At 35.3% G+C, this 13,532-nt stretch overlaps 2 protein-coding genes across 5 annotated transcripts; both read right to left on the reverse strand.

Moving 5' to 3' along the window:
- Positions 1 to 717: 717 nt before the first annotated feature.
- Positions 718 to 5,079, reverse strand: LOC122574133 (threonylcarbamoyladenosine tRNA methylthiotransferase). Of its 2 annotated transcripts, XR_006318907.1 has the most exons (3): positions 4,676 to 5,079; positions 1,088 to 3,018; positions 718 to 933 (listed from the first exon to the last, which is right to left on the reverse strand). XR_006318907.1 is itself a non-coding variant. In XM_043741340.1 (2 exons), the coding sequence occupies exons 1-2, from the start codon at positions 5,071 to 5,073 to the stop codon at positions 1,794 to 1,796; spliced, it is 1,623 nt and encodes a 540-aa protein (XP_043597275.1). In that variant the 5' UTR covers positions 5,074 to 5,079; the 3' UTR covers positions 978 to 1,793. The 2 variants fall into 2 exon arrangements, 1 of the variants encoding a protein (XP_043597275.1); XM_043741340.1 differs by lacking the exon at positions 718 to 933 and having other exon boundaries at positions 978 to 3,018.
- An 808-nt stretch (positions 5,080 to 5,887) lies between these two features.
- LOC122574132 (glucose dehydrogenase [FAD, quinone]-like) lies at positions 5,888 to 11,950 on the reverse strand. 3 transcript variants are annotated; one of them, XM_043741337.1, is made up of 4 exons: positions 11,793 to 11,950; positions 10,089 to 10,301; positions 9,318 to 9,488; positions 5,888 to 8,658 (listed from the first exon to the last, which is right to left on the reverse strand). In XM_043741337.1, exons 2-4 carry the CDS (start codon positions 10,279 to 10,281, stop codon positions 7,157 to 7,159), a joined length of 1,866 nt encoding a protein of 621 aa, XP_043597272.1. In that variant the 5' UTR covers positions 10,282 to 10,301; positions 11,793 to 11,950; the 3' UTR covers positions 5,888 to 7,156. The 3 variants fall into 3 exon arrangements, with proteins under 3 accessions (XP_043597272.1, XP_043597273.1, XP_043597274.1); XM_043741338.1 differs by lacking the exon at positions 10,089 to 10,301 and having other exon boundaries at positions 11,793 to 11,929; XM_043741339.1 differs by lacking the exons at positions 10,089 to 10,301; positions 11,793 to 11,950 and adding an exon at positions 9,104 to 9,193 and having other exon boundaries at positions 9,318 to 9,369.
- Between the last annotated feature and the right edge of the window lie 1,582 nt (positions 11,951 to 13,532).

The following is a 13,532-nucleotide window of genomic DNA, read 5'->3' on the forward strand; positions in this document are numbered from 1 at the left end:
TTCTACTATTATAGTTCTGAATGCATTCATTGAGAATAAGTTAAATTATATTCGATATCGTTGTTCGACTAGAAGATTAATTTGTATACTCGGGTTGTCCTAATAATATTTTGTAAGCCCACTCAGGGCCGGTTCCTGTATTTTGTCAATTCAAATATAGTCAATTAATTATAAACCAGAGTTCTTACTTTTTTAATTGTTAAGCATTTTATTTCAGGAAACGCTTGAAATACTACAGTTCCACTCCTTTCTCTTTATTTTTCTCCAACACACCCTTTACAAAGTAGAATTCAACAGCATAAGCCATTCTTAATTCGTTGGAAATTGGACTGTTTCTATCTCAAATATAACATCGACTCGAATTATCGCAAGTGATCGTAAACACGATTTCTTGATAAATACACGTTACCTGTCGAGCGAGAATTTAACCCTTTCGCTACGATGCAATTGAATTTCGGTTGCTATTTGACAATGCAAAGATGAAAGTTAGAAATATTTTATTGTAAAATTTATACAAAATAAATTTAATTAAGCGCAGCCAGTAATTATATAAAATATCGCTATACGAAAAATAAATTCTTCTAATCGAACTTTATAACGTAAATCTATTTTACTGCGAAAATAAGAATCGATAACTGATAGTTTATTGACAAAAATCAATTTATTAAATATACACAGATTGTCTAAAATGGTAATAGTATAATTATATTTTGCTGCAAGGATCAAAATTAACATTGTATTTGATAATATTACGATATTCCTATTCCTTTATTTTTATTCACATTATTATCATCATCATCATCATCATCATCATTATACTGTTATTAATTCATCATTTAATAATATTATTTATTTATTTTATCAGTGATCGTATGAGATAAGATGCTTGTATGAGATGCTTGTATTATTCGTGACAAAAATATGTACATTCATCTATAATGAATATATTTTTATATTGTAAATTGCAAATATATATGAATCTTATATATGAATTTTATGAACTAATAAAATGAATAAATTACGAAAATATACATGCATATATGCATATGTACTTTATGTAGATAAGATGTACTTATAAGGTACATACCTTGCGTAGATAAATTGTTGTTGAAGATATCTCTACCCTTTGAATCGATGCATTATTTTGGGGATGCCGGACATACATATGTACGTATTCACGGGAAGGTTAAAAAATGACTCGGGGCTTCGTTACCTTGATTTATTGGATTCCAACTGTGTTGAATCATGATGTACATAGGAAAATGTAGAAAATCTACAATAAAATGTACGGCGCATCGGACAGCTCTTGATCAATTTGTAAATAGTAACGTAGTAATATATGAATGTTACTATACCGTGCAAATTAATGGGAAACTAATGACTAGAAACAGTATTTATGCATTAGCTTCTTATGGTGTCAACAGATTACAAATTTTAATTGTTGATTTTAAAAAGTTTGTTAATGTAAAGATTTGTTAGTGCATTTTCTAAAACTTAAACAGATTTGTCGATACAACTATCAATTTTAGATGCGGACTGATCCACGTCGCATCGCGTAGATTCGGAAAAATTACCGGTGAATCGGTAGGGATTTGTGGGATTTGACGCAGCCCTACGTAGAATTTAACTAATGAACTAAAAATGGAGAGCCAGTCAGTCAGTCAGTCAGTCAGTCAGGTAGAAATTCAAGTTCCAGTCCGTTCCTGGCATTAACGCCTGAATCGATAGTAACATCTTTCTTATAGATCTTTCTTATAGATTCCGGATTAAAGAATTTAAGAACAAGAGACTTGCTAAATCATAAAAAACTTCCATAATAGCCTGAGAATGATTGCTAGGAGAATTGCCAGGGCAACTCCTATTCTATATTTCGATGATTTCATTTCCATTGGTATTCCTGATATAGCTCCTTTTGGTAAACATGGTTTTAACGCCGGGGACGTACCTTCTATTATTGGTTCCCCCTTCATAGAATATTTTGTCGTTTCTATGATCTTTACCGTAACTATTTTTCCTAAATATTCTTCCTTTAACGGTAGGAGAACCTGTTCATAAGATTTATTATGTCCGACGTAGTGCTTTCTATCATGGGATATTTCTGTCACTAGCACATCTTGGACGAGTCCTATTCTGTCAAAATACGGAGAATAGGATTGAAAAAATTCTGATAACCTTTTGGTTCTGTTCTTCACAATTTGCGTAGGTATTTTCGTCATTCGAGCAGCTGGCGTTCCCGGCCTGGGAAAAAACTGATTGACAAACAAACTCGGGAACTTATACTTTTCGCAAAGTTTCATCGTCTCTTCAAAATCCTGTTCTGTTTCTGTTGGGAAACCGCAAATGATATCCGTCGCTATAGTTAACTCAGGAACACGTTCTCGTAGATAGTTGACAACTCGCTCGAAATCGGCACGGGTATACTCTCGCTTCATATCGGCTAACACCTGATCGCTTCCAGATTGCACCGGAATGTGAAGAAAACTGTAAACTTTTGGATGGCTCAGAATTTTGCTCATCTCCTCCAGATGCTCCAGGATATATGGTGGGTTAGTCATTCCAACGCGAACCCTACATCCATCGGGCACCACTTTCACCAGTGTCCACAGTAATTCGGGCAAACTCGTGCCAATATCTCTACCATAAGTTCCTGTGTCTTCAGAGGTTAACCATAACTCGCAGACGCCTTCGTCGAACGCCTGTATCGCACGCTCAACAATTTCATCGGGAGGATAACTTCCCAGTTCACCTCTCGCATGTTTTGTCTTGCAGTAAGTGCATTGATTCAAACACCCAGTATTTATAGCTATGATTTCGATCAGTGGATTCCTGCGAATCTTAGGCAATCTTAAAGAGGCGCCGCCGATCTTTTTACCAGCTTCCTTTTTCTGTTGCAGGAACCGAACGGTATTACCTTTCAGAGTTTCTTCGACTACTTCTACCACACGATCGATTTGTTGCACGCCGATCATGCTTAATCCTTGTAAGAAAGATGACTTTGGTGCACCTTGTGGTACGCATCTGAAACCAATCTTTTCTTATTATTTGCTCTTTTGAGCCTTTAAACTGAATATAAATTTAGTCTCTAAACAAACGTCCCGAAGAACAATACGTAAATAAAAAATATACATATATTTTTAATTTATATTCATTTAATTATTAATTAATAACATATTCTGAAAAAATCAATAGCGAATAAAGTTTTATTAGGATTGTTTTTGATTATTTCATTTGAGATCGTATACTACCTTCTGCTTAGTTTCTCTGTATATTTGAACGAAACAAAGTATAATACGAAAATTGATTTTCGCTTTTTGTCCTGTAAATTTTGTAGTCAAAATAAATTTTAACCTAGATTAACTGAAGTTATAAATCTTTAAAGTTTTATACTTGCCCAGCTCTTATGTTATCTCGTTAAAACATATGTCATATTTTATTAGTTTTTATTAACGTAAAATATAATCTTATATACATATGTGAAAATAAATCATACAAAATTAAAATATTAATCTTAATTAATTGTAAATAATCAACGAATATGGAGCTAGGCAATAATTGAATTGTTAGATTTGGCGTATGAAATACTATATGAATTTCTTGTATTTTTGATTACAGAGGACAGTGAATTTGAAGAGAAGAACAAGCTGATGATCCCCTTAATTTGCCTGAAATTTTATTACCTAAGCTATATAGATTTACTTCCAAATGTTACATTAATTTTAACATATTTCAAACAATTGAAAAATATTACATGTATACAAGTAAAGAAGTTGTTAAACTCTTTTAAGTTTCTTGCATGTGAAAGGGAACTGCGGATAAAATATTTTTAATTTTACCGATACTGATATAAAATAATCTTTGTTTTTTATATTTTCATAGCGATTTGCAAAAGTTCATAAAAGTAGATTAAGCGGTATTAAGTATAAGTAACATATTTCAAATTTAGCTTTAAGAGCGCAATTTGAGAAATGGATAAGAAAGAAACTAACAAACTAATCTGGCAGAATAATATAAATCCTCGAATTTGCCCTTATATATGTAAATATATATTTACATGAAATGTAATTTATTTTATGAAATATATTACATTTCAATTGTCTGTTTCAAATCAGTGTAATCATATTTTATATTACATTATATGTATTCATGTTACTTATTGATTAAGAATTATTATTTACCGCTATAGAAATGAGATACTAATAGTAGAATTTTATTAGATGTTTGAATATAATTTTTGCTTGAAGAGAATTCTGTTCAATAAAATGTGTAGCAGCGCTGAATCGTTGAATTAGAAATTTAGTGGATCTGGGCATATAATGAGGTGAACTAACTTGAAAGGAAATAAATACTTGGACAAAGAGAAAATCCTTTTTCCTTTTTCAAATGTACATTTGCTCAACTACAGAATTATCGCACAATTACAAGAGACTCAATATTCGTATATATACACATGTTCAATATCAAAGTATTACTTTTCACAAATGAAAAGTAATACAGAAAATTATAATCTACGCAAAAGTCTTTGTTAACTACTTTGTTCTCGCTATATTTCATTATAACTGTAATTCTTCTCCATTCACCTACTGATAATTACCTTTGTAATAAGTAGTGAAAATAAATAAATTTTGCAATATGGTAAAAAGAATTACGTTCATTAGGTACAAAGAAGCTTCCATACCCGGCAACTACAACATGTTTTCCCATCTTTCTTCCAGCTTCGATTTCATTCCTGAAATGATCCTCTGCTGGACTTTTTACTGTACAAGAGTTTAAGAGCCACAGATCTGCTTCATATTTATTCTCTGTTAATTTGTAACCATAAGCAGCAAGTTGACCTGCCATATATTCACTGTCAGAATTATTATGAGTACAACCCCATGTCTTTGTATAAATTGTCTGTGTCCCTGGCACAATACTATCGAAAATAGGAGGTTCTGGTACATCTTCAGTTACTTGTTTACGTTTAGAACGAACAGTAACATTTTTCCTTGCACTATATCGTTCCTTTGGTGTAATATCTTGCGATGATATTAAATCTTCTATATCTTCAATGATATCTTGACACGGAGCTAGCATTTTTTTTTACAGAAATCGAGTCATTCAAGGCATTTATTTATAGGTTATTCTGGCACGTTAATAATTTGACATCTAGATTAGTTTGTTTGAATGTTATTCATTGCCCCAATAATATGATAAAATAAATAATAAAACAACTCATAGAACAAAAAAGCGATACATTTCATGAAAATCTATCAACTATTATACATATAGGTTATATTTTACAATTTTATGTCAACACGTGAGAATGCTGGAAGTTTTCTTAATGACATCTAACGATGTACCTTTGTATTACTCTCAGCGTTACCGATTGGTAAAGCATGGAATAAGATTACACCGTTTATAATGACCGGAATTGAAACTAAATAGTAACATAAAATTACAAATAGAGTATAAAAGAGAATATCGTATAATCGTAAACGAAACTGTGTACGCACAGTAGCAGATAAATCTTTGCGGTATCCAAAATTATTCGATAAATAAACGTTTCTATAAAAAAAATATTACAAGCGAGTAAAAATATTAGTCACGTTTACAGCAGTAGTTTCGTTTCGACATTCACCCACGTCATCGATGATTGTGCAAAGTATACTCGAATATACTAGGCAACGCAGTCGCAAAACGCAGGGACCTAATTTATGGCAGCCGTCAAGCGTTTACGCTTTCTCTTTCCTTCCCACAGTCGAGGCTGAAGAAGCCCAAGAGACAGAGATGTTCCAGGCGTTTCGAACTTTACATTTTCTTACATTTCCTTCTCTTTTTACTCACGAAAATTTAAGCTTCTTAAATAATTAGATAATTATTATTATTTAGATAGGTTTCTGAATATGTATTTAATGCAAGAAGTTGCCTTTATTCTTCGAAAATTACAAATACACTTTGCCTATGGGTGACAGCCTATGGGTCAGTATTGATCGTTCAAAACCAACTCAAATCTATCTCTTACCTTCTGTTTGTATTACGCATAAACGAGAGTCGGGCGAGCTTAAATGCTCCGTATACAACTGCATATGCGAAGCTGTAAGAAAATATTGCGTTTGGCCCTTGGGTTAGCTTTCTCAACCCCGCCACCGCAAAGCGGCTGGCAACGCTTGCGTAACATAAGAACAAATTAATTATACAAATAATAGACAGAAGAATAATCGATGTTATTCGACGATATAGAAGAACCGTTACTGCTTCACGCAAGCGGATTGATAACGTTAACTCGAAACCAAACCCAATACATTGATGATATTCATTTTTAATCGCGATAGAATAGATAGATATTTCTTACAGCTTCGCATATGCAGTTGTGCACGAATCTTTGCCCAAGCACCGTGAGTTCTCGTTTATACATGCTATATAAACGAAAGATAAGAACTAGGTTTCGGTTGGATCATTGTCATTATATCTGTCCGCTGTAAGGCAGCCGGTAACCAATATTAACGCGTACGCTGTTGCGGACGCACAATTATGGGCAGAATTCACTGTTGTGGTATCGATAACGTTTTGCAGATATCTCGGAAACTATGGACGACCGACCGTTACGTGTATAGGAAAATGTTGTTCAAAATATTGATTCCTACACATATCTGTTAGGTGAAATTCCTATATGTCTTTATTTGTTAGAATATCCGCGTTTATCTGTGCGTCTCTTGCCGTTACGGCTCGACTCTATTCCAGTTGATCAATTCCAGTTCAAAGAGCGCCGAGAGAAGTCGCGAAAGAGTAAATCGAAACCATTTTGTTCAATCTTTCCTGTTCATCGTATCTCTGTTCTATGTGTTACGTCACGTGCATTATCCTGATTGATTTTATTTGTAAAAGCCGTGCGTACAGTGCTAAGCCTTAAGACAATAGTTACATTACGATCCTATGTCTCCTCTTGCTGGAGGTCGCAATACCGAATCGGTCGAAAAACTGCGTCTTGTAAACTAGCTGTTAACATTTACATTACTTGATGTTCATTTAACGAAACATGACTACATATTCTGACCCGTACTCCACTGTACGTAAAACATAATGAAAATTTATTTTGAGTTTGAAATTATTTGAGTTTGAATATATAATTTAATATAGTACTAGCATTCGCTTTGAATTAATTGACAAGAACAGCCATTCATTTTGACGTCCGTTCCCTCAACCATTCCGCTTTCACCATATCGGAACCCTTCTCTGCGATCATGATAATCGGCGCATTGGTATTACCGCTAACTATATTTGGCATAATTGAGCCGTCTATGACTCGAAGTCCAATAACTCCGTAAACTCGAAGCCGAGGATCTACCACAGCTTCTGGATCCGAACTAGGCCCCATCTTGCAAGTACCCACGGGATGATATAGAGTCATGGAATAGTATCTGATCATGCACTCCCAGTATGGATCGCTATACATCGGAATATGCTTGCAACCAGGAAATGGTTTTGGATTCGTTTCGCTCCCGTAACGTCTAAACGAAGCGGTCTTACTCATCTCGAACACAAACTTAACTCCTTCGATCAGTGTCGCCATATCTTCCGGCTCATCAAAATGATTCGCATAAATCAACGGATGATCGAAAGGATCGTTGCTCCGAAGTTTGATAACTCCTTTGCTTTTCGGTCTTAAAAGCGTAGGAAGGACGCCCCACACGTCTTTATCGTTAAGCTCCCCGTATACGGCGTCATAGAATTCTTTGGTCAGCCCATGAACCTTTCTAATATGCCTACCGTTGTCGGAGTTGGTCCCCCCTGCCGAAAAATGCAGTTGTATGTCTGGAAAATCGTCGGAAGTATTCGCATATTTGGTATTAATGAAAGCTAGTCCTTCGATACCCCCTAAACCGGTCAAGGGACCGTCTCCGAATAATACGTATTCTAGGGCATTGCGAATATTATACATCCTGCTCTCTATCAGTGAAATTTCTTCATTCACCAAGAACGTAATGCCCCCCGCAACTATATGATCTTGAAGATTATGACCCACTTTTAAATCCTGAATCGCTGGTATGCCGTGTTCCGATAGGTGTTCTTTAGGTCCTATTCCCGACAACATCAGCAACTGAGGGCTATTGATAGCTCCTCCGGAAACGATCACTTCCTTGTCGGCACGAACCCGTAACGTTTCCCCGTCTCTAACAAACTCTACGCCGTAAACCCTCTTCGATGACGGTTCTATTAAAATTTTGGTAACATGCGCTTCCATAGCGACGTGTAAATTCTTGCGATTCCTTGCCGGCCGCAGGAAGGCCTTCGCTGTGGAGCACCGGCTTCCATGTTTAATGGTCCCCTGAGGAATCATAAAGCCAGTGTGTCGTTCACCGTTAATGTCTCTATTCTCATAACCCATTTCTTGGCCAGCTCGAACGAACGCATCGGCCAGGGGAGTGTGCCATGGTGATTCTTGGACAGTTAGATAACCGCCAGTCGAATGATACGGTGTCTCAGTGTAGAAGTGATTTTGATTGTCTTCCGATTTCTTGAAATAACCGAGGACATTCTCGTAGGACCATCCCTGATTGCCCAATTGTTCCCAAATGTCGTAATCTTTTCTATTACCACGGACGTAGAGCATGTAGTTTATCGCGCTGCTGCCTCCGATCACTTTGCCACGTGGCCAGTAGCAACGACCCTCCTTCATCGCTGTGGGCATAATTTAAGGCACGGTAAAGTGAAACGAAGTATTCGTAACTCAATACTGACGTTGGTTGATTATTGACTCGTGTTTATATTATTCTGGGTCCGACTTCATTGACTCATTCATTCATCCCGACTTTGACCATTCGATCAACCATTAGACCTACTTAATTGTACCTAAACGTTCTATACGCGTATATACTCGTAAATCGATATAATTCGAACGATTCAATCAATGAAGATAAATAGATCCATACATTCATATGTCTATCTATTTCGATAAAAACCAGTATTAATTTTGTCAAAAATACCTGCATACTTTTAGTAATTGTGAAAAAGAAAAACTCGGATCCGTTATCTTGACGCGTTTGTTAGTCCCAGTGTTAATATTCGTTAGGTTTGAAAGGCGATGATGTGCCAATGTTCTAGAAATTTCCACTTATTTACTTACTTTATTTATTCGCGTTGCCATAGATTGCATTTTATGATCCTTTGCAAGCGTGACAAATGTATGTCCTGTATCTCCTCCACCTTTAATTTACTTTTCCCAACGTAAAAAATAGAGCGTTAGATATGGATGATTATGGATGGGGATGCAGCATTGTTTTTCTAATTAAATACTTGTCATTATCGTAACGAGGTATTGCGTATTAGATATTATTTACCTCGACAGAAATTTTCATTGGTCTCCACTTTGTATTTCCAATCGATTTCGGCGAGCTGCAGATTGGCGGCAAGAATAGGAACATCATATAGAGCATTTCCATCGCCACCTGCTTCCAGGAGGAGTACGTTCCAATCTTCTACCTCGGATAAGCGACTCGCGACCACGGCTCCTGTAATCACGTAAATTGATATGACACTATAGAACGTACGTAAGAAGACTTAATATCCTTAAACATAAACTGAACGTTGCAAATGTCTTTTAAATCAAAAATTTACAGTTCAACTTTGAAGCATCGAAAAAGAGAGAAAATTTGTCGAAATTGCGAAACGGAATTAACGCGATTAAAACTTAAAAAAATGTTTACAAAATAAACATCGAATATGCATGAAATAGGAAACTGCAGAAAAGCTACTTGCCCTCCCAAAAAGTTGTTCGAAATGGCGAATTTTACAATATATCCAAAACCCATCGAAATCGGGGAGTAGATAGCTTTTCCGTAGTTTCCGACCATGCGAAGGAAATAAGTTAAAATTTCGTCGTTAATGTCATACAACAACGTATAACTTTAATATAACATTAACACGGATGGAGTCGTTAAACGTAATCTGCATTGGTAAAAGATCGAGGTGCGCGATATGTTTGATTTTTGTGTCAGTTTATCGTATGAGCAACAACTCGCTATTCCGCGCACGCAAACACACGCTTGTCTTTGACACATTTTTATCAGATTTATGACGGAACTTTGTATCGATATCACGAAATAACATACCTGCAGAACCACCGCCCACGACTATGAAATCGTAAGACGGCATTAACGATTTGGTAGGAATATTCGTCGTAGAGTAAGGAGCAATCGAATACATGATATACAGCAATATGCTTAAGAACATTGACAACACCGACGCGATCGGTTCTGATTTCATCCCTCCGAAAATAATATGTCTGACATCCATTTTATACATCTCCAATTTCCTTTATCAATCTGTAATATTAAATTTCGTAAGAATCGTTCTCCTGCAGTTAATCGAAAAATCGCCTATGCAGCGGTTTGATACGGGGATTGCGTGATGTTAAAATTTCCAACTTTGAAGGTAAATACCTCCATTTCGACAAAGTTGAGACTTTTTAAAAATCGAATCATATACGAATAATGTACTCTAGATAACGTATCCTACAAATTTTACAGAAATTCTAAGAAAATCAATCTACACCTCCTTGACGATTTTCACGCATATATTTTCACAGTTGTATTTAGCATATTTCTTCTCCGAAATTATTTCTCCTTTAAATCTGTACTTGACAAAAGTATCATCCACCTATGTTTGTTTAAAATGTAGAACTAATGTAATTTCTGCTCACAATGGTTCTAGAAGGAAACGTAATTCCCTCACTTGAATAAAGTCTTGCGTCATAACGAACAATTGAATATCGTCTGCATAATTCATAAACATCTGCATTCAACTGTTTAAGCATTCGCTATTCTTGAACATAATAATAATTAAATCTTCCATCGATCGTATTACTTCTTTTCACGCCAATTTATCTCGAAGGACATATCTTTTAAATTATTTATTTATTCTATTTATTTTATTTATTTATCGACATCCTATTTGTCCTTTCGGACGCCTAGGGGCTTTTTATTTTAACGAAAAGTAACAATTGATATCTGACACTGGCGTATCAAAAACAAAGACTATATATTCTGTCTATATATTGTTAACACTGTTATAAAACGTTGTGAGGGCAAAAGAAGCGTGAAGCAAGACAAATGAAAAAGATGATTTAGTTCGAACGGTGAACGAATGAGTCAGTAGAGTGTTCCACTATAGTGGCACGTCGTAATATAATATAACATCCACGAAAGCCACTATAGTGGCGTATCGTATCCAAGAGGTTAAATCTACTTTTCTTTGACAAGCAGTAGCGCAATAAATATTTTTTTGGTAATTACTCAGAAAGTGGTACACCTCAACGATTTCGATAATCTCGAAACATGTCAAAGCCAACAAACGTTTTGAACAATTTCTTCTGGTACATGTCACTGACGGTCAGCCAGTCATAGTTTCCGAGATATTCGTAAAATAGTTTAATTCAAATTTCGGTTATGAGTATCCTGGAATAGGTGGCCACATGTCGTTTATATGGCCTAACCTATACTTGAAGCTCAATGACGAAAGAGAGAAGCAGTTTTAATATCGAACAAATAGAAAAGAGGAACGAGTGGGTTGTAACTTGGGGTAGATTAATAACCGCTTATCCGAATAATTACCTTCTTTTGTTTATACAACCTATGATGGTAGGATAAAAAGTTTTTTGGAATAGTAGAGTGACACGCTCACAAATGGATGGTAAGACCACGGGATATCAGTAAACTTGTAACGTACGTGCGAGTATTGTCTCTTAGTAGGTAGTGGAAGATCGGAGAGAGTGAAAAATCAATTAGCGAAAATACGGAAATTTAGAATGTACATACATGGATTAAACAGCAAAGTTATGAGAGGACACCGATGCGACGGCACAGCCAGGCGACGAATGCTTTCCTAGTGGCGATCGTTTCAACACTGAATTCCGCATACCTAACTATCGTTTATCCAATATCGGATATTGCATAATACATAAAGTACATATGTGTATGTCTTATCTAAGATATAGCGATACGGTTAACGTATGTAGATCGTCGGTATATTTCGGATTGCAGAAAGATTTGTATTCTTTGTAAAAAATATTGCCCGGTAAGTAGTTGACGATGACTTTCCTTTTCTTTTGCCAGCCACCCTGTCACACCTCTCCAGCGTGTCAGCAAGACGACGCGACGTTCCCGCAACTTATAATCGCAATTACATACTTCGTTGTACGCTATTGGTTTAAAGTTTTAAAGCCGCCAAAATCTCCAAAATTCATCGGACAAAATCTGAGTTTCCAAAATTAAAACGTTTGGAAATACTTCATATTAAAATTATTATAAATATGCGCTAAGACAACTAAAATAATATATCAACTACAAATAACTGTAAATAACTGTAAATATCGCTCGTAAGTGTACAGGCCGAGTCAATAAGAACTATTAACTATTCGGTTGGCAACTAAGTGATCGCGGAGTTTGTCAATACCACTTAATGACAAAATCCGCAATCACTTAGTTGCCAACTCAATGAAATAACTCGTTATCTGATGGATGTATTAAAAAATGAATCATGTTGTATTTCAAAAGATTCCCTATAGGATTGGTGAAATTCGGTCTCCTATCTATATTCAAGATTATATTTTGTAGATAATATTACGCAGAATAATGTGTAAATAGTTCAAGTTGATCGCATGAAGAGAGTTTCGCTGATCTACCGGGTGCAAAGTCGAAAAACATAGTTTCGAGAAGAACACGTTAAAAGCCTTAAGTTAATCATTCTCGAGGATAAAAGATCGGGTGTTATAACTTCGATATTTCTTAGAATTACAAAATATTCTCTAACTACGTTGTTCTACGCACATCGAGCTCGAAATAATTCGAAAAATTTCCATTTACCATTTTGTTGAAGCCAACATGATTGCATATCCCCTTAAGTACTCATTTAAAATTCCAATTAAATATGGAGAGAAATTACACCTTTCCGACTCAGAGAGTATCTCATTTCATCTTAAAGCATTCTAAATGTATTTCGGACGTCAAAGGTGATCAGTACTTCTGCTCGGAAGTTTCAATATCTGCTGCAGTCACATTAACGTCAGACTACGCATTGATTCTAGACCTTCGTTTGGGAAAACCGTGTTCATTTATAACAAAACATCCGGTTTTCATCTAATTCCACAATTTCATCTAATTATATGTTATCTGTTTCATAAAGACTCATAGAAACTCCAATTGTTTTTTATAGGGGGAGGAAAGCCTTTTCTTGAAACAAACATTTATCAAGTCAAGAACTTTGTACAAAAATCATTCGAAGGATGAGAGGAAAACGAAAAATAACTTATTCGCGATTACTTATAAAATGAAGAATGAAAATTCGATTTTCCCTATTTTCTATATATTCAAGATGCTAAACATAGATACCTAATACTTATATTAAAAAGAAAGATTTAGATTGTTGTGCCGTTCAAAATATTGACTGCATTCTATTAGGTATACAGAGCGTCCGATTAATTATCGTGTACAATCCAATACAAAATTCGTACATGTTTGAACATACATTTGAAGATACACGCGTACTAGATAAATTTT

Source organism: Bombus pyrosoma, linkage group LG13, assembly GCF_014825855.1.
Source record: "Bombus pyrosoma isolate SC7728 linkage group LG13, ASM1482585v1, whole genome shotgun sequence".
Classification (NCBI taxonomy): Eukaryota; Metazoa; Arthropoda; class Insecta; order Hymenoptera; family Apidae; genus Bombus; species Bombus pyrosoma.

What these genes read in the sequence shown, in the direction of transcription:
- LOC122574132 (XM_043741337.1), bottom strand. Translation starts at nt 10,281, where the DNA reads ATGTATAAAATGGATGTCAGACATATTATTTTCGGAGGGATGAAATCA. An exon ending in CGTGGGCGGTGGTTCTGCAG is followed by an intron (nt 9,489 to 10,088) that starts GTATGTTATTTC and finishes ACGTGATTACAG; the next exon opens with GAGCCGTGGTCGCGAGTCGC. An exon ending in CAATGAAAATTTCTGTCGAG is followed by an intron (nt 8,659 to 9,317) that starts GTAAATAATATC and finishes TTATGCCCACAG; the next exon opens with CGATGAAGGAGGGTCGTTGC.
- LOC122574133 (XM_043741340.1), bottom strand. Translation starts at nt 5,073, where the DNA reads ATGCTAGCTCCGTGTCAAGATATCATTGAAGATATAGAAGATTTAATA. An exon ending in AAACATGTTGTAGTTGCCGG is followed by an intron (nt 3,019 to 4,675) that starts GTATGGAAGCTT and finishes GATTGGTTTCAG; the next exon opens with ATGCGTACCACAAGGTGCAC.